This window comes from Pundamilia nyererei, unplaced genomic scaffold, assembly GCF_000239375.1.
Source record: "Pundamilia nyererei isolate P.nyererei 1_Seehausen unplaced genomic scaffold, PunNye1.0 scaffold00115, whole genome shotgun sequence".
Taxonomy (NCBI): domain Eukaryota; kingdom Metazoa; phylum Chordata; class Actinopteri; order Cichliformes; family Cichlidae; genus Pundamilia; species Pundamilia nyererei.
The window spans coordinates 1,205,123-1,226,145 of NW_005187516.1; the positions used below are offsets into that span (position 1 = coordinate 1,205,123).

At 40.6% G+C, this 21,023-nt stretch overlaps 1 protein-coding gene across 3 annotated transcripts in view; it reads left to right on the forward strand.

Annotated features, from left to right (window-relative positions):
- tnk2b (tyrosine kinase, non-receptor, 2b) overlaps window positions 1–21,023 on the forward strand; it is a 54,231-nt gene that overhangs the window by 4,167 nt on the left and 29,041 nt on the right. Inside the window, exon 2 of one of the 3 annotated variants that reach the window (XM_005741957.2) lies at window positions 6,777–7,017. Coding sequence is in view for 2 of the 3 variants with exons in the window: in XM_005741954.2 (XP_005742011.1) it covers window positions 19,667–19,747 (81 nt within the window). In the remaining variant the exon portion in view is untranslated. Of the gene's footprint in view, window positions 1–6,776; window positions 7,018–18,345; window positions 19,748–21,023 lie in introns of those variants that run through there. The other 2 variants (XM_005741954.2, XM_005741956.2) reach the window with 2 other exon arrangements.

Consider the following 21,023-nt stretch of genomic DNA (forward strand, 5'->3'; position numbering starts at 1 on the left):
TGTATTCTGTATGTCAACTTGTTTTATGTTATTTTTATCGCATTTAATTCTCCTTACTCTAATTAGTGCACAGCATTTTGTGACCCTTTGTTTGTGAAAGGTGTTTTATAAATAAACAACACTTACTTATATTTGGTTATATATGGGCATTTGATGGGATGTTGTAAGTTACTATTTTTCAGGGTAGCTTATCAGAATATAATAGCTTAACAGCAGAGGAGCCAAAACGGCTAGTTTCAGGCTTTGGAAGCGCTGACGAGCTGCATCTACATCAAGTATAAGAAAATGTATTGTGGTGGGAAACACTACACACCTCATTGTTCAATATTGTCACAATACGATATTATTGCAATTTGTGATATTTTATGATATGCTAAGTATAACATATATTGCAATTTATCGCCTCTTATCAACTGCAAATTATGTCCTCAAAGTTCAACTTTGTCAATATCGATTTTATCTAATAAAATAATGCTTTGTTGCAAAATGAGATCGTGAAACCTACCGACACTGTCGCTGAAACCTGCCATAAATGTTGCCATAAGACAAAGTCTGCTATAGGTCTGCGATCAGTCTTTGATTGAACTAAGTCAAGTTGGCAATTACATGCAATCTGTTTCTGATAATAAAGCAATTAAGTTTGATAATTGGCCGACAATCACGTTTGCTGGTGTCTACATAGACAGAAATTCACATTTCACAGTTACAATTACACTTAGCAACCTTCCTGTTCTATAGGAGTATAACTGGAATACAACCAGATGGCAACCAGTTGATCCGAGTCCCCTAAAGTTGTGCTTTAAGACTCATTCAGACTAATGCCAACATGTTGATGTTGGCATTAGTCTGTATTTATAAATTAGATGGCAATTATTTGCAAACCTTTGATAATCTCTCTGAGAGTCCAAGGGTTGCTGTCCTATTTTCACTTGTGTGACTGAGTCATTACCTTGCTCTGAATAAGGAGATCGTTTTGTCACGCTAAGTGTGGCCAGTGTTGTTTGGCTAATGTTGTTTAAGGATCTGAGCATGTGGTGAGCCTTTGCGTTCATAGTATGCACAGAATAATTTATAAAAAAAAATATTGATATCAACATTTGGTGTCTCTGTAATGATACAATATCGCCACACAAAACACTATGCTGTATGGATATATGTATGTTTTTTTCCAACCCCTATGAATCATGCAAAGGTACTGTAATAGACCTCAAGACTAGAACTATGTGATTAAAAATAAGCATAATGGGTCCTGTTTAACTTTTAATTTGCCAGGTAAGAAGTAAGTGTTTATCTTAATTGCTAGTTCCAGGATGACATTCAAGTATAAAAAATAATAAATTTAGTTTAATATTTAATTATGCAACGATTGTAGACGTAATTAAGCTGTAACTGATCTCGGCAGCATCCAGTCCCACACTTTGTCACTGAACATCTGTGTGTATGTGTCAAAGAAACGCCTGCTTAATGACGTAACAAATTCACTGCTTGGACTGAAATCTCTACACGGAGTCTTGTCGACGTGTTTAAACTAATGATGTTTGCATTGAATCAGTCATCGCTGCTCAGAGACGGCATGGCTATGGAGGACTGGATGGGTAAAACAGATTAAGAGGAAGCTGTTGTCAGTACTGGCTCGATGCCGAGCGAGCAGTTAGTGCAGGAACGGTGCCAAATGTGTTCAGTGCCAGCTCCCTAACAGGATGTTGGAGTCTACATGGGTGTTGTGCCACCTTCCTGCATGAGTAATAAAAAATCTCAGTAAATACTTGATGACTCAGAGTAGCGCAAGGTGTAGTTTAGACTGCATGTCCGAGTCGGTAATTAAGAATGGCAGATGGGGATAAGATACTGAAGGCAGTGAGCCAGAAGTTTTCTGCAGGGAGGTGTTTCAAGTCAGCTTGATTGTTCAGCAGTTTCTCAGCTCACAGACAACAAAGCTTGTTGAATTTGAATTGTTCCATTTCTTTTTTCAGTCATATGACTTTTATAGTGACTGCTGCTAAAGGGTAACACCGATCATCGCAAACAGAAAAAGCAGAATTGGTGTGAAATTATTTAGTAGCAAAAGTGCGTAACATCTTAGTCTAATATGCCAGAAATGAGGAACACATGAAAACTGAAATGCGTTTTTTTTTTTCTTCAGTAATCATGGGGTATGCAGTTTGTTGTTAGTCTGGTTCTCATATACTGTCCTGGTGCTGTAACGTACTCCACTGTTAATAGATTAATGTTAGCATTAGACAGGGGTAGGTGTGAGGGATGTTGAATTTGGGCTCTTTATTATGCTTGTTAGTAACAAAGTACTAATGCCAATGTACAAGATGTTAGTCAGCAAAGGTAGCAGTCACTGTGGTTGTCTAAGTTGGTAAGTGTCCTGCAAAAGTTTGGACAGTAGCACAAATTGTGTTTCACTTTCACTACACTTTGCTGCTTCAGCACTTGAAGTACATCAGCTTTTCCTTGTCCACCCGCTTTTTAAGAATTGACCACGCAGAAAACACCTTTGACGATCCAGGACCAGTATGGTGACAATTTGCACATTTTCCAACATGGTGGAGGGCTATGTCAAAAGACCCGGAATCTAATTAATGTTAATTGGCATTTTTAGGTTCATGGCCAGGAAAGTCCTCAGATGTTAATCTGATTGAGAATCTGTGGTCAGTCCTTGAAAAGTCGATGGAGAACCAGAAGCCCACAATTTGTGATCAACTTGGAGCGCTGTAGGGAAATGACTGCTATCAATCAGGGTTTGGCCCAGAAGCTGATATTCAGCATGCCAGAGTTGCACAGGTTATGAAGAAGGGTCAACACTGTAAACACTGACTCTTTGGAAAAATTCCATTTATTTAAAAATTTTAAAAGTCTTTATAATCTAAAAGAAAATCCAAATCCAAATGACTGACTATTAATTCAGCCCATAAATAACAGAAATATTAAACATGAACATGCTTTAATCAGTTCTATTCATAGGGAGGAGACTGATTTACTATAGCATATGTTCCAAAACCCACTAAAGATATGTATGTGCGTGTGACAGCAATAGAGAGTATTGGGTTTCCTGTAGTGTCTCCTATAGCAAAGATAGAATGGTTTCAATACTCCAAACCCCTCATAGTGTTTCCTCTTCCTCACTGTCTGCCAGAGAAAGTGTTGCCCTCCCGTGTTGTATCACATGACCCCCAACTGCAGCTTAGCTCTGTCCAGAGGGGAGTATATATGTCCAAGTGTTTGAGCTTTCCTGAAGCTTAATGAAATGAATAGCTTAATTTCATTTAAATTAAATTACATTTTAATGTAGTTTACATGAAGCTTGTATCAGGAGTATAATTACATTTTTAGGTTGTGTGTATATAAAAACTAAAGGCTTCTATTGTCAGTGTGTCAGAGCCTGTATAAATGATGCAGCTCAAAACACTTGTTTGGTGAGTGGTGACATTTTGACTTCATCAGTCGGGGGAGTCTGCATGAAAGAAAGGCTTTACTGTTGACAGTATAAAGCATGAATCAGCACTGACTCTGCTTTAAAAGGACAGGAGAAGCAGCGTTTCTATTCAGCCTGTCGAATCCCAGTTAATTATGAGCTTATGTAAAAACACAGAGTTATTAAATGGGAAGATTTATGTACTAAAGTTAAGTGCTACGACAACATTTTAGCTCATTTTTTCTGCTTACTTTTACATTCTGCTATTTAGTGCTTAACTATAACTAAGCTCGTAGAACAATTGTTTGTGCCTAAATGGATCAAAAGATTTGTTTCAATGGAGTCAGAAGTATTAACTTGATATACAATTTCATCCACAATGCTAACTTCCATTACATAAAATAAAAAATAAACCTTTTTCAAAACACTACCCAAAAATGATAGCTGCCTTAACTTGTGGTCAATCACATGTTCAACTCACCAGTTAGTCACTATCTCAGAATGTTTGAGTGATCGTTCTCGGGTCATAAGTCAAATTTTTATAAATGATTAAGAGTATTTAGCCATTCTAGCATTTCTAAGAAGATTTTAATAGGGTTAGCAGTAGAGCTACTTTGAACCAGACGCTGTCATCACTGTGCTAATAAATCACTGTGGAAAATGTCCAGGCTAGCAGGAATGATTTTGTTGTGTAACGTCCTAGTTTTGTGTTGACATGCTAACATTTGCTAAGAGCTAATTTGAGTGTGTTACTTTTTCATGTATTTGGTTACAATGTAAGTTAAAATATCTGACCTAGTGATTTTAAAAAGACAAATTTCTGTCAGCTGTAAAAGTTACAAGGGTTTCTGTTTCAGGCAGTCATTAATTTGGTAACTTGAAGGTACAGTGTGTAAAAAATCACAGTTCAGCTTCAGTTCTGTTTTCTTACTGCTCCTAATTAGAGTGTGTTGTCCTAGTTACGGTGGCCGCTGTAGGACAAAAAAATAGAAATGTGATTTTTTTTTTAGGATACTTAAGCCTGATATTAGCTTAGCTGGTATAATGTTAGCTTATAACCAGTTGCTGCTGTTTTTAACTGGCTTGTTGTTAGCTCTTTATACGGCGTACTACGTATGTACCCAGTCTCTAGATACATAAATAAAACGCTATTGGTACAGCAGGGACCAGTGTATTCAAGATGGTGGTGCAACATGGCGGCTTCCACAAACCAGCGCCCGCTCCTATGCATTTTTAATGGATTAATTCCAAGTTCATAACAATGCATCAATTTGTTGAAAGATGTAATTACACACTAAACAAAGTATATTTATAGGTACAATATCCAGTTTTTCTTTCGAATAATCTCAAAAAATTCTAACTGTACCTTCAAATCAACTTAAATTGACTGTCATTAAGTAGTGAACAGAAAACCTCTTTTGTTTATACTAGAAGCTTCCGTAGTTGGTCCTCTCACCTCAGTTAGGCACAAGAACTGCTGCTCTTGTGCATTTGTGATGTTATAAGTGGCCTCTGTGCTCGGCTGTGTGTGCGCAGTTTATTTCTGGCCGTTCCCGCACCCTCTAGAGACTGGGTGGTGGTTGTGTGACTTTATATGCCAGGGTGAGGGCCACAGCCATAAACTAGCTTCTCCCTGTTGCGTAACAAAAATGTAAAGTCCCCTGGGATGGTGCGATGTTGCCCTCTGGCACTTTACAATTTTTTTTTTGTCAATAGAAAAATGAGTGGCTAACTGTTTCAAGCCCCTGACACCAAAGATAAATAATTGACCTTCCCATGGCTATTTATCACTTAAAAGCTGCCAGACTGTTGAGTGTGCGTATTTGTTTACAATTCACGCCTATGAGCTTGTATGTGGTTAGTGTGTGTTACTTTTCTGTTGCAGTGTCCACAGTTACATACGGGGTCTGTTTTCTCAGAGACAAAGGAGTTGTTTGTCGGGCGCATGCAGGCAAAAAGAATAGCCTGGTGTTCCTCCTCTGACACTGTAGGCTCCAGTCAGCTACTTTACTAGGTGGTGGGTGGACTGTGTCCTCATGTGTCTGTGTGAATCGCATTTTATTCATTCATGCTGCCTTCTCCTGCAGAGGGCCCCTCTGGCATTCCTACCCCAGCCCCCAGACCTGGTCTGGAAAAATGCCAAGTCATGTCCAACATTGGAAGTTGCTTCCGGTAGTAGACTGCTCTAGGTATTGATTCAGCGGGGAAGAAGCTCATGCTTCTTTTTTGGAGTTCCATTAAATCATTTCTGATAGATCCAGAATTGTGCTCATTAGTATTTTTGCAGAGTCATTAAAAAAATCTAATTCGTCTGACCGCGTGTGGTGTTTTGCAATCAGGGAATGTTAACTCAGTTCAGGTTGGTGCCAGCACTCTGTTTGGTCATGTATGTGTGTGGGTGGATTTGTTGGAAAGAGTTTGACTTCAGCTTCACCTTAGAAGATGTTTCATTTTCAGTGAAATAGGCTTTCATGTTCTTAAAGTTTGTGCTGAGTGGTAATAAATGTGTTTTAAATTTGCCATTACATAAATCAAGTCAACCGCAAAGTTGTCATTAAGTATTATGTTTTCAAAATTAAAACATAATGCTCCTGGGAAGGAAAATTCCTAATGTAAAGGTTTATTATTACCCACAAATGTAAAATCTTGGCCCACATATAATTCCTCGTCATAGCTATAGTGATGAATTACAGTGGAGAGAGAGAGAGTGAGCTAGAGAGAGAGCTAGGTTGATGCTGGTGTCAAGGTTTGGATCCTTGGAAGGTAGAAATGTGTGGAAAGATCAGAAGTGACCACGACAGAGGGACGGCTTAGGTTGGAGACAAAGTTAAACAGTTAAGGCTGAGATGGTTTGGACATGTGCAGAGGAGGGACAGGGGATATTGGCTAAAGGATGTTAAATATGGAGCTGCCTGGAGAGTACTAGGAGTAGGGTGAGATGGAGCCAGATGATCCGCTGTGACGACCACTAAAGGGAGCAGCCAAAAGAAGAACTGTGGAACCAGCTCTAGAGTGGACACAGGGCAGCGTAATGATGCAAAAACGAACTCGTCCTGAAATAAATTATTTGTTAGTTATGAAAGAACCTTTGTTTCATGTCGTATACCTAGAAATTTTTAAGTAAGTAATTAAGTAATTTCCTGAGTTTTCACAACTCCGCTAACGACTCTTTCTGGCATCGCTACATTAGGGAGCTCTGAGGGTACACAGACATCCAGGGTGCTAGTGCTAGTAACATTTCATGCAAATACAGCACATCTGCATTGAAGCAACATTCAGACTCTTTGTAATGCTTAATGAAGTCAAAACTTGTTAAAGCATATCCCTTTTTTTGTTTGTTTATACATTTTTTTAGGCTACTTCAGCAAGGAAAAAACTCCAAGGTCTGGTTTCGTCAATGGATGGAGATGAAATCATGTAGGGACGCACTAACCCTGCAGTGCCACAGAGTTGTAGCTCAGCATAATCTCACCTCAATGGATTGGGGCCCTCGTCTGTATGCGTTTGACCTTCTTTCGTCAACTTGAGAGAAGGATCTACAACGACAGAGCCAACACTGGAAAGAAAACCGTGTTTCTGTGGGTCAAATAGTGCAGGTAAGAAACTTCAGTGCACGTATTTGCTCATACCTCCAGTATCTTAGACTATAGCACTATTGCAGTGCCCATTGCATTTGGGTGTGACTGTTTTTATGCCTAGTTTTCATCATAGTGTACATTGCTTCAACACTTCACATGTTTGTGTCTTTTTGACACGCTGTGTTTGTGTGTATGTGCTCACTATGCAAACATGAGGTCATGTCAAACATTGACTCTGCTTTGGTCACCAACTCATGGAGGTCTATTCACCTATTCACCTTTTGAAAAGGATCAAATTCCTCAGATAATGTCATCGGTGGTCATAATGTTGATTTTAAGTGTGCGTGTGTGTTTTAGTTGAAGATAGATGTGGCTGACCATTTCCTGTTTCATAATGCTTTTGTTTGTGTAACCAAAAGGGATCGGTCACGTCCCAGCTTAGTTTGTTTTTCTGGTCGCAGCCACTGAATAAGAATTCTTAGCTGATGAGGTAGAGTTAGGAGGAAGTGAGAGTCACACTGGTGGCTTTAATAGAAACCCTTGTATTCCACTGCCACAAACACAGACCCACGCACAGGATGCCTGCCAGACACTCCCAAGCAGGTGTCTGCAGAACTCAGCAGAAAGAGAAATATTAATACTGCTTATGTTTGAGTTGTTCTTTGCTTTAATGAAAACAAGCCAAACAACTGGATGTTGCTGTCAGGTTTGGTGTTTCTTTATCAGAGGCAGACTATAAGCAATGCAGACTGTATGCACAATTAAGATGACACGTGTGCATTCACACTCTCTTGATTCGGGACTGGAGTGTTCTTGGCTCGTGCGTGTAGAACAGCACTGCTCTGTTTCGAGTCCTGTTCATGGATAAGGAGAGAAGATGAATTCTGATTGTAAAACTGATTGAAAACATCACATTTCCTTGTCTGAAACTCCACTTGGTGCCTTATTTTGCGAGTCACTTGGGTTTTGCTCAGATTTGCGAGTTCATGTCTTGAAAGAATCCGTCTGGCCAGGCCTACTGGTCAGTTTGGACCCGTCGGTGGCAGCTTAGGATGTGTTTTAGTGTGACAGTAAATAGATACCATCACCTACAAGGAAAAAAAGATTCCACAACGGATCTTTTTGTCGTGTTCCAGATGTTTCTGTGTAACAAACCATCACCTGCCTCAGGTTTCCTTTACATAGTAAAATGTCTAATGGAACAACAAAGAGGCCTGAAGTTAATGAGGTTTTTGATCCCATATCTGTTTAAAGAGAATGAGAGGTGGAGGAGAGATAGCTTGTGATGCTCTTAAGAAGGTATCCTATAGTTCCTGACAAAAAAGTGATTCTGTGGCCCTGATTTGATTAACAAACTCAACTGAAGGACAGAGGAGACGTGGACAGAGACGGAGTAAGCATGTGGACGTCTAGAAATGGATATTCTGCTCTATTCTGGAGCAGAGAGGTAAAGCGGAAGCTCCCAGAATAGTAGCAGTGATCAGTGAGTGTGCTTTTTGTGGAGTGTCTCTGAATGCTTGAAGGGCCTTTTGGGGCCCAGACTGACAGAGGAGAACTTGGAGGAAAGGGAGCCTCTGGGAGTCAAAGTGTGTGCGCGTGTGGGTGTGAGACAGTGTTATTCTAACCATGAACTTACATCCGGCTGGCACTCCATACACTCCCACCCCCGCTCCACTTCTCAGTCCAACTACCTGCAGGCGAGTTGTCACATGACCTGCTGTTGGTTTCATTCCTCCTCTGGCTTTTCCTTTTCCTTTCACCATTCGCTCTTTTAATAATCCCTTCTCTTCTCCTGATCTACAAGTATTACATTACCAGACCCCCTGAGGACTGGCGTGCTGTCTGTGACTTCCTGGTGTATTGTATGTCCGGCCTGTTGTCAGTGCGTCGGGTTTCCTGACTAAGTGTCCCTGTAATAGATCACCTTGTGACACTGGTAACACAGTCGCACAGCTCTGGGGTAGAAGACTTGAGCCTCTTATAATCTGAAATCAGTCTCTAAAAGATAAACGTCAGGGTGCTGACCTGCATCTTCATTTGATTCGTCTTCTTCATACCTGTGACAGGATTAATCACTGAAGTTTCAGGGCATCCAGGAACCAAGAAGTCAACTTCTATAGGATAATAGCTTAGAAATGTTTATGGAGTGACTAACTGGTGGCTTGTTGCATATCATATAACCTTTCACATCCTGCCAATGGAAAATAACAAGGAAGGAAAGTTTTAGCATTGCCAGTTTCTTTTGTTTGCTCCATTGATCAGGAGTTTATGCACTAGCATCAGTGCAAGGGTTGCCACGCTGTCCACCAGCCCCTCTGTTCATCCACCGTCTGAGACAAGCCGTTTCTGCTCCCTTGAAGCCATCTTTCTTCTGACTGGTTGTCCTCAGTTAGTGGTTGGGGGATGCTATGCTCACAGCAGGGACTGTGGGCTTTCACATATGTTTATTTGAATCTGTGGTCATGTGTATTTTAGCATTTTAACAGTGTATGCACGACTGTGGAAAAACCTACAACCCCAATTCCAAAAATATTTGGATGATGTGTAAAATGTAAATAAAAGCAAATTGCAATCATTTGTAAATCTCAAGTCCAAATTTCACAATAGAACATAAAAAACATAAAAAATGTACCTTTTTAAGAAGATTTTGAGTGTTTTTAATTTGACAGCAGCAACAGGTCTCCAAGAAGCTGGAAAAGGAATTGGTACTAAAAAGAAACAAAAGAACAGTTTAGAACTAATTAGTTTATTTGTGAACAAAGCAGTAACATAATTGGGTATAAATAGCATGTTTGGAGTTTCTCTTATGTAAATATGAGCAAAGGAAAATCTGAAAAAACCCTCCAAAACTTGAAATTGTAGAACATTTTCACAATAAGGTTCCTCAACAAAAAATTATGAAGACTTTGAATATCTCATCATCTACAGTACATGTTGTCACAAAGAAATTTAGAGAATCTGGAGATTTTTTTACAAAACACTGCATTAAAAAAGGGCACGATTTAGTCGTGGAAATCACTGCAGGGACTCAGGATGACTTCCAGGAATCACTGTCTGTGGAACATGGATATGATGGTTTGGAGGTGAATCAGTGCCCATTGAACTGGCAGCTTGAAAATCTGGGAAGACACCATCAATATTGAAAGCTATATACAGGTTTTAAAACAACAAAGCTCCCATCCAATCGATGTATTTTGCGAGGAAGGTCTCGAAAAGTTGGAAAGTGACGCTGCCATGAAATTCAAAGTGATAGTAAATTTTTTAAGTTTAAACATTTGACATGTTCTGCGTGGAATAAAATATGAGTTTATGAGATTTGCAAGTTTTTATTTAGGTTTTATTTACATTTTACACAGGATCCAAACTTTTCTGTTACTGGGTTTGTATTAGTTTCAACTGAGGCATACATAGTTTAGTCTGCATGTGATAATACGAACTGAAGAATTCACATTGTCATCACACACAGAAACGCACACATGGCTGCAGTGTATAGAGTGTGTTGTGTTCCTTATCTTTCACTCTCCTGATCAGAGGGACTGGAAGAGTAGCTTACATATTGACCACACACACCCACACTCATTGCACATGATGATGCAATTCTTCTGACAGGTCCTTGACAAAGCCTACATCTCACACTGCTTAAATATGTCTTAAGTATTTTTACAGAGATGACAGTTTGAAACTTTTGATATTTTGTAAAAAAATCTTTATATATTTATTTTAATGTTAGAGGTGTAATGTTGTGGTAATGTTGCAGTCCTTAGTGTGAGCTTGTTTGTGAGGCCTAGGTGACTGTATCAGTTGAAATTATTAAGCTGGTATTTTACCTGTGATCTTTACCAACTTAAAGGATAAGCATGACATCCGTTCTAGGCTGGGAGGTTTTGTTTTTCTAAAAATAGAAGACATTGCATCCTTCACAGCTGTAGACAGACATTGCTAAGAATGATTAACATCTGAGTTTGAGCAATAGTCTGTCATCTGTTGTTGTTTCTACTGCTGTAGTTTAGTTATTGTCTTTGCTGTCGTCAGAAATATCCCGAAAATCATCATCTCGATGAAAACTGTATATATAATTTTTATTGTATGTATTTCTGACACGCACACGTGAGCACACTGTGTTAATGTTAGTGAGTTTTGTCTGTACTTAAGCAGCATTTGAAATATATGGATGACTAAATATGAATTAAGTCATGTCAGTATTGTTTTTCTTCCTCACACTGTCTTTAAAAGAAGAACTTTCAGGTACAACAACTCAAAAACAAAACAAACAAAAATGCTTTGAGAGTCTCACACTGCCCCCCTGTGGCCTGAGGAAGAAATGATAAGCAGACGTATGGTTTCAGTTAACCGAATGGCTTCATCCAAGCACTTTGTTACACGTTAGAAGTAGAAAAGTGACGTCAGCGCCAGCATGTCGTGCTTAAAAAGAGGACATTTAGTTTGGATTAATGCATTTTTAAATGTTGTAGGACATTTATTAAAGAATTGATAGATGGATAGTCAGTGGATATGCAGCTAATTAAATGTTTTTCTGTTAAGATGACATTTGTTGACTTCAGGCTCTCATTAAGTGAGAATTTATTAATTCTTCTGAACTGCTGACCATAAAATGCATAAATTAAATACATTTAATACCTTTGTTTATTGGAAACGATCACATTTTCATGAAAACAAAAACAAATGGATTAAGTAATAATAAATTGTCACTTAATTATTAGCCAAGGATAATTGTTACAGTGTGTCAAGTGCATTCAATGAAGCAGTAAATTTTGAAACTCTGTACTTTGTACTGTAGTTTCCGTAACAGAAAGATCGATTCAATCATCTTCCGTGTTGTCTAACGTTACGGCTCAGCTTAAACTAAAACTTAGGATCTGCATTCTGTGAACGGCTTGTCTGGCATGTGAGCTGAGGCTGTGAATGAGCTGGTATGTTTGGTGTCATTTCAATGACACACACACACACACACACACACACTGTCAAAGCCCCTGGCATGATGTATGGCCAGGCATCCAGATGGCACTGAGCGCTTTAGCCTCTGGTGGTATGCATACTTCCTCACCTATGACCTTGGCACAAATGCGCACATGCAGATTAAGTGAGACCCGAGAACCTCGACCCATTCTCCGCTCCCTCTGATCCTGTCCTCCTTTTTATTTCCTTTTTATTTTTGTGTGTCCCAGTCACACCCATGAAGATTTACAGCTAAATCTCAGTCATCATGAATCTTTACTTACATTCACAAACCTGAATTCTGATCTTAAGTTGTGAATATGTTATAGACGTTTCCTTAAATGATTATTTGCAGCAGCGTTTTTATTTGATTAAAAATGCTGATTGTAATATTGGTAGTAACATTATTTTTGAAAAACAGCAGTGAAGAGGAAGAGGAAGCTCAGATTTACCCAATGTGAAACTAAGACACGCGACATGGAATTGGGGGGAAAAAGAGGAAGGGGAACAACTATTGAAGGAGGTTAAAGTTATGAGTTTCAGTACCATGTCAAATGTTCACAAGGCAAAATATAACATGTGTGTTTGTGGGAGTAAAAATGATCTTTGTTTTTTCAAAAGAATTGGAGGCTCTGTGAAAGCAATATGTATTTGCTTCATGTTAAATTCTATCACAACTTATTTATCGTCCTAACCTAGCATCCTTATCAGCTTGAGTTACTCTAAACATGTGTGTATGCCTGGTCAGAAGTATGCATGAAGTAGAGAACAGGATGCACATGGTTTATCTGGCCTTCAGTGTTGTTGTGCACGTTTTAAATGACCCTCTTAAATCCCAGCTGTTTGGGCTGCTAGGACAGTGGAAAGCAAACACCACGCGCACTCGTGTGCCCCTTTAACACTTCCTAGAAAGACAACATGAGAGCTGAGGATTATAAAGCTTGGAGGTCTATCTGTCTCTTAGTCTCAGTCACACTCACACACACACACGTCCAGTCTTTGTCTCCTCATCGCTCTCCCCCACGCACACATGCACACACCTCTGTCCGCAGTGGATTTACTGAGCGTGCCTGCTCGCCCGTGATCCATGTGAAATGGAAATCTTTCTACGAAAGGGGTGATTAGAAAGGATTTGTTGAGGATAATATTTCTCATGACAGCTATATTGTGAGTGAATGGAAATCATTAAAGGGCTTGAATCAGTGCCCAGCTGCGATTGATCCTAACAGTGAGTTTGCTGTGTCAAGGCCATGGGACAGGCCATATTTCAAGAACACCATTTTCATTAAGTTTCCACTTTTAAACTGTTACTGCTCGAAACTCAAGTTAGCGGCCGGTGGTGACGGCTTACTGAGAGAGAAGAGATGCTTTTGTTCATAGATGGGAGAAAACGGGTGGGAATCACTAGACGCACCATAATATGATGTTATCACGACACTTCACTGACAATATGATATTGTTGCAATTTTTAATATTGCTGCTATTAATATGCTGAGTATTGTGATAACATGTATTGCAATTTAGCAAATTATGCCTTCAAACGTCTTTTTTTTCCATCCCTAATAACCAGGTGGATCTAAACCAGTGTTACAGGTAAAGGTTGTACTATAAAACAATAAAAATGCTAACGGAGCCACTGTGCCACATATCCACTGTCGACACCCCAGGCCATAGCTTCATCAGCTTCCTCTCTCCTTGCTGAATCAACATTTTCCAAGCAGCAGTGAACTCAGCATTGCAGCAGCAGAGCCAGCAGTCAAAGTTCTTCTTTAGTATCGTGGAGTAGTGAATCATACCATAGGATTTACAGTGGTTTTCACAGTCAGTGAGCTGAAGTCATCCCTTAAGGGGAAAAGAGTTGGTCTCTGATGAGAAGTTGTGGGTGGGTGGACGTCGCTGCCATTTACTGTAAGGAAAAATGTCTTCTTACATGGGTGCTTCTTACTGCTGGGATCCCAAATTAGCTGTAAGCAGAATTTATCTGGGACCTTAAGAAGAAACAGGTCTGAAATACAATGTAACACTAACCCACGTTGCATGTCTATAGAATTAACTTTGAAATGGTACTTCATTATTAGAATATTAGTATTCCTTTACAGGTAAAAGCCTTCTTTGTCAGGACTCAGTGTTTTATTGTGGAGAATAGAAATCACACTGACCATTTGACAGACAATAGGTCTGTTGGTGGAAAAATATACTGATATTAGGGAACTAAGCCAGCAAAGAAGATCTTGTTAGCCTGTGTTCTTTTAATTTTTTTAATTAATTAATTAATTTTTGCTGCATGTGATCATTCATTTATTTGTCTTGCATTGATTGTTTTTAACCGGCAAGAACTGGCAGTTAATTAATCGTGAGGAATAGAAATAAGGGGTCATGTTTTGTCTGAGCTGTTTGCCGGTGATTCTGAAAAGACAAAAAGAGAGGTAATGTGAAGGCGCTGCACTGTCGTAGAAAAAGCAACTGTGTTATTGAAAGTCAAGAGTGGCAGAGAAAGTATGTGAAACTGGTGCAGAACGTGTGAACAGCGAGACAGTGGTGAGGTGTGCAGTAGATGTGACGGATGAGTTGAAGGTGGGGGTGCGATTACATCAGGAATGAGCTTTGGGCACCTTCTTGTTTGCGATGGTGATGGGCTGAAGTAAAAGAGAGCCTGGAGAGGTGGAGTTATGCAATGGTGAGAAGAGGAATGAAAGTTAATAGAAGCAAGATAGAATACATGTGTGTGTGAATGAGAGTGAGGTGGATGGGAAGGTGAAGATGGAAGCAGCAGAGGTGGTGAAGGTAGGTCAGTTTAAATACCTGGGGTCATCCAAACCAAGATAGTGTGAACATTTAAATATGTTGAAGAATGAGCTGCCAGACAGAAGGGAAAGAGGAAGACCACAGAGAGAAGCTGTTGTTGTAGTGAAGGAGGACAAGCTGAGGAGGATGCTAGCAATAGGCTGAGACAGAGGTAGAAGTAGAGGTATCCCTTTCATTGAACCGCAGGTAGATACATAAAGGAGATTAAACTTTTAGAGACAAGTGTGTTTTGTTTTGTTAGAGTGAAGATTTCAAGCTTTAATTCCTCGACACAGTGTAAGTCATTCTTTATTTTTTCCCCAAAAAAAAGTTTCCTTTCAGGTGAAGGCTGCCGGATAATTGAGAAATCTTAGTCTGACAGTAAAAGTGGTTTTATGAGTCACATGGATTTTTTTTTTTAATGATAAGATGCAGACACACTGAAGCCATACATTTAGTTTTGATAGCTGATGACCTGTCGTTCTTTTTAGAATCTGTAACTAATTCAGAAACTATTTAGCAGATTAGCTTATCTATGACTTGGATAGGTACTATCATCGGACATCTGTTCATGCAAATAATAAATATAATACAAATTCAAAAGAAATGTAATACTTTCCACTATATTACTCACACACTCATACAGTGCACCAGAGCTATACTGTCAGTTACTACCCTGATTATGTTTCCACCATACAAGCCCCACAATCGGGAGTAGACATCGGGGATTTCATCCAGCTCCTGTTGAAAAGCTTAGTGTTGCCCCCAGAGCCTGAAGCCTACCCACCAACAGTCATAAAGAGAGGAGGGACCCAGGATTTGCAGTCCTTTTAGTCTTTCAGGATGCTTAACAGTCTCTTAAAGGTAGGTTTAAACAGGCTGCGATGCCTGGGCTGGGAACACTTTATCATTACACCCACAGCTTGTCTGCTGTGCTCTCCATCACGGGGACAGAGAAGGCGTTCACATGTTTTAACAGGCTCAGCTCTGTCCCCCCTCCACACACACACACACACACACACACACACACACACACACACACACACACACACACACACACACACACACACACACACAAGATGAGTGTATTCTGATGATGCTGGTGAATGAGCAATGCACTTTATATTATCCACATGTCCAGAAAAGATGCAATCTTTTCCTGCAAAACAAAAGCTCTACTTTTAAGGTTGACGGGTGCTTATCATCGGCTACAAACCGATTTTTTTTAAAAAATTCAGGTTGGTGCGGAAAAATATTTTCACAGCGTCCTTCATCGTTGCCCTTCACTCTTATCAGTCTGTGGAGCAGCCTATAACTGAGTGTGTTAACTTCATCAGGGGGCAGCTGGTGGGCAGCAGTGACCCGGTTAACACCGCAGCTCAGCACCGCTTCATTTATCATGGCCTCAATTCACCGCAGATCCCTTCTGTTTTCTCGTCTCTCCTGCGGCTCAACTTTTCTTTCACTGCCTCTTACTTCGGACAGTTTATGCAGTTAAACATTTCAGATAAACAGGAAAGGTATCTGCTGTTTCTCAGCAGTGCTGTGTTGTTTATACTGCACTGTACGGGTTTTTTCATTTCGTTCTGTATGCCTACACGTTTGACATGATTCAAGAAAGTTAGACACTGAATGGACAAATGTATCATTAGACACTTTAAAGAGAGAAATACACTGATGGAGGGCTCGCTGTATGACCCCATTTCAAAATGTGCGCTTCAGCGCTCTGTGAAAGTCTGCATGGAAAAATTGTTTAGGAATTTTAGAAAAATATGTATCAAAGTAAAGCATGCTTAAAAAATCACATTCATAACTAAATGGTACCTGCAGTCTGAGTTTCTTGTGGAAACTATGGATGCCTGCTTGTTATCAACCCACAGTTTGAAAATCCAATACCCAGAGTGGGTATTAATCAGTGGATACTGCGTTGCTTAGTTTAACTTCTATGAAAACACCATTGAAGCACAGTTTTAGAGAAGCCTGTGTTGCCATACATCTTTCTTTCAGGGCAGACTTTCCTTACTTTAGGAAAACAAACACACCCGCGTGTATTGCAGGAGTTGGCATCTGGATGCTGAATTAACCTCCATCCATTCCAGACCAATTCCCAGGCTCTGAACTGCTAAGCAGTTAAAATCCTCACTTTCAAAACTACAGCAGCTGGTAACCTCAGTTCTCAAATACGTGCAGAATGTTGTTAAGATCACGGGCAATGCAACGCTGTGAAATCCCACCCGTCATGACTATTTTTAAGAAATGTTGTTGGCCATTAAGGTTGAAAGCTCTTGAGATTTGCATCTAAAAATCAGATCCTGGTTACTCCACTAAAAAAGTAAATTCATATAAAGAGGTTTCATTTAAGATTGAGCTGTAAGAGGGATGGAATAATAAAACACGAATCCATAGCAGGGGTAAAAGAGGAGAGGTCAGCATGTACTGCTAGAGTATGAGTTGATATTACTGCCCTATAAATACACTAAAAACCTGGACACAGTAGGTGTCTGAGGACCTGATTTATAGTAAATGCAGAATCGCTGACCTACAGTGTGTGTAACTGTGTATTATGAATGTGCGCATCCAAATCGTATCACTTACATTTGCAGAAATAATTATGCGCAAACCATGTGTTTCTTTGGAGGCGTACGCATATCACGGCTGATAATTGATTTTATATTCAGCTCTACTCTTCCAGCAATAATGGAAATGACATAATCGAGATAAAAGGTTTATTCTGCAATTTTTTTTTTCTAATGCAAGTAAGGTAAACCACGACATTTTCGATTTTGAGCGAGAAACAAGAAAAGAAAAGAAAATTGACAAATTCTAACTTTAAAAAGTGGTGACGTCATGGTGACGTCAATATTGACCAAAATAATAATTTTTTAACTTTAATTATGCAGTCTTGCTACTTTTGTTCCACTGCTGTGTTGTGTTGCGTGCCTCTCAAATTTGCAGAAGTCTGCTTCCGGAGGACCAGATCACAGAAAAGAGGAAGAGGTGGAGGAATGAGAGCAAAAAATGAATGTTGTGCAGTGGGCCGTAAATAACTGGCCTAAGGACATCAGCAGGACTGGAGTGGAGTCGGAGATGGAGAAGAGAGCGAGAGGAGGCAAAACAAAAGAGGGGCGAGTGTTAAGGATATGAAAGTGGAAGGAATAAAGAGTGACATGGACTGAGGGGAGGAGGAGATCATGCATGCGTAAACAAATACTCTGTGCTGTCCCAGAGTGCTTTAAAGATTTTTTTTTTTCCTCAATGGCATCAGTTGGAGCGATGGGGAAGTGTCGTATGTGCGTACGCAGACGCACATGCGTTGTTCTTTTATTCTATTTTCCTCTTCACCCAGATGTCCACACAGCAAGGTCCAGATGGCTTGGATGTCCTCTATACTGGAGAGCTTTACACACACAAACACAGACAAAGCAGCATGGCCATGTTTTTCTCCCTCTCAGAGGGAAGATTAACTCTCCTCATTAGGGCTCCCTCCGCCTCTCCACCTCTCGCCTGACACTCTCCTCCCCCTCCCTTTCCTGTTGGCTTGACTTATTCTCATTGGCTGCTTTTATCAGGACCACAGCTGAGTGGATCACCGTGGCTACAGGACACAGGAGCGGGGAGGAGGTGGGATGGGTTGATGTTGCCACGGTAATAGAAGAGGCGACCACTCGCCAAATCATCGAGTGGGGAAAAAAAAGTGGAAGCGTGTGGAAAGCGGGTTAGAGGGTTAGGGCTCGAAAGGAGAGGAGGGGGGGGAAACAATAACAACAGGCGAGGGATTAGGCATCGACCGAGCAATCAGGAAGTCCATTTAGGACAAAGCAGAGTCCAAAATGCTCTCAGACTTCAGTCGGCATCGTTAGAGCCGGGCCGCTGGAATGAATAAAAAAACCACACAAAGAAGGAAGGAGCTAATTCAGGTGAAAAATGAAAGACGTCACCCGGACGACCGCTGCCACTGCTTGCTGTGATTTTTTTTTTTTTTTCACTGCCGATGAGTAAGAGGAGGTAAGCTGGTCATGGTAGTGCCTGGGGCATGGAAATGGAAACGGAGAGAGCCGTCGCTGGATATGAGGAGCATGCGTCAGCATTAAGGAAGGGTGAACAAGAGTCAGAGAGAGAGAGAGAGGCAGGCAGTGACAGCAGAGATGAGCACAACTGAGCACAAGAGAGAGATTGAGGTTAGAAGCTGATGTGAGGATACAAGCGGAGCCTGTTAGACTTTTCACCTTCTGTGCCACACCTTGGCTTCATCCTCCTAACACTCCCACCTCTTGACTGCAGCAACTCCAAGGACCCAGGCTGGAATTTCATTGTCTGAGGGACAATAATCCTTGCTGAATGACTTCTGAATGATCATTTTCACACCCCAGAAGCTTCTTAATGCTGCTGACATATGAAAAGGACAGACCGTTCAAGAGGATTGCATTCTGTATATCTTCTCAAAAGCGGAGCTACTCCTGCCTGCGCGAACTGAATTGAGTTATTCATTCTGTATTAAGAAGTATTGTTTGCAGATTATCAGCACAATTACACTTCTGAAAACTGTTTCCATGAGGATTAGCAGCTTTGTTTTCAGAGACTAGTCAGTTCCTGTCACAAAGGTGTGAAAATGAAGAACTCATTGTCCGGCCATTTTAAACGAATGCTGACTCAACCTAAACGATGAAGACAATGAAGGTGGTATTACTGGATGCAGGAGTGACAGCAGAGTTAGCAGAGTAATAAGACGTATTGTGCCAGGCGTTGCGGAATAATGCAACACCGCTCCGTGAACGACGCCCAGAATATCGCACTTGTCTTCCTGCATGGATGTCAACGCGAGCTGACTGACCGACTGAGTCTGTGGGTTGCTCACTGGGCTGAAGCAGCAGCTATTTGAGGACACGTAGCACCCGAACAGGTACCGGCTGGGTCTCAGAACTCCACCATGGGGGAGACGGCAGAATACCAGAGACTGCAGGAGACAACAGAGTCGGATTACCAAAGGCTGCCTAGCGATGATGAAGAGGTAGACCTGTGCAGTTCCCTTTATTTTACAGTAGTAGGTAATAGTAGGTAATGGACTAATTTCAGCCAGCAGTATGAACCTGTCAAAGGGAAATGAAATTATGATTTATGCTTTCGTAGGTGTCTCTGTATTTCAAATCATTGCCATTGTGAGCATTTATCTTGTCTTGTTCAGTGTCACACTGGCCGTGTCATGTCCAAAACACTTTGGTGAATGTACACAGCTGTTTTCCTGTGACATGGCTTTCACTCCTCAGTCAGTGTCGGGCCGGGTTTCCTGACATTTCAGCATCCTTTTTCCCTTCGTGTCAGTTTGCATACTGATGGTTTAGCACCTAATCAGGTGATCAAGGTGGTCCATCATTTTTAGTGTTAAATAATGTGGAAAATTTATAAGCTTTTTTTTTTTCCTTCCCCCAAACAGACTCTTTGACACGTCAGAGCACAAGGGGTAAACAAAGACAGGTGTAACCACTGGATGCCACTAAGTTTACTTTAGTTTCAGTGGCATTGCGTGTTCATTGTCACACTATCCCGGCTTGCTGAAACACAAAATTACAACGGCCATTGTTCTTAGTAACACCTGTGGCAAGACATACGTCTGCTGAGGGGAAAAAAGTCTGGTTGGATTGTGCGAACATAACTCCACTTCATAGATCTCCCAAAGTGCTCATTCATCTGTCAGACAGTACTAGCTCTTTTACCCATGTATGTCAGTAGCGCCCTGCTCAGCCACCACGTACCCACGCACAACACACGGCACTTCTCGCCCACACACGAGGCCGAGTTATTGCATGCAGAGCCATGAGGTCACTGATGAAGTGCTGCAGAATGAGGTTGGTGAGAGGCAAACTATGACATTTTATACCCTCCCACCTATTCTGCAAAGCCACACACAAACACACACACAGTATTTCACAAATACTGTGAAGGCCCGACTCTTTTTTTTTTGTTTGTTTGGCTTTTAGGCTGGCCGTTTAATTTCCACATCAAACCATTGTGAAACATCTCTGTTGCCTTTTTTTAATGTTTTCAACATCGGAAGAAAATGTGTAGAATCACTGAACTCAGAGCTAGATAAATAAGTTCACCAGGTCGGTAGTTCACCGTTTTACCCTTTTTTGTAGAGATGTTGTAAACTGAATAGTTTCAACAGTCTGCAAGGGCATTACATGTCAGGGGTGTGTGTTGCTGTCATGTTTAGGCTGGAATAGATTATTTAAAATTAGGAGTTGGCTTAAAGAAACAAGAAAAAACTGTCTGGTGTGAAATATACA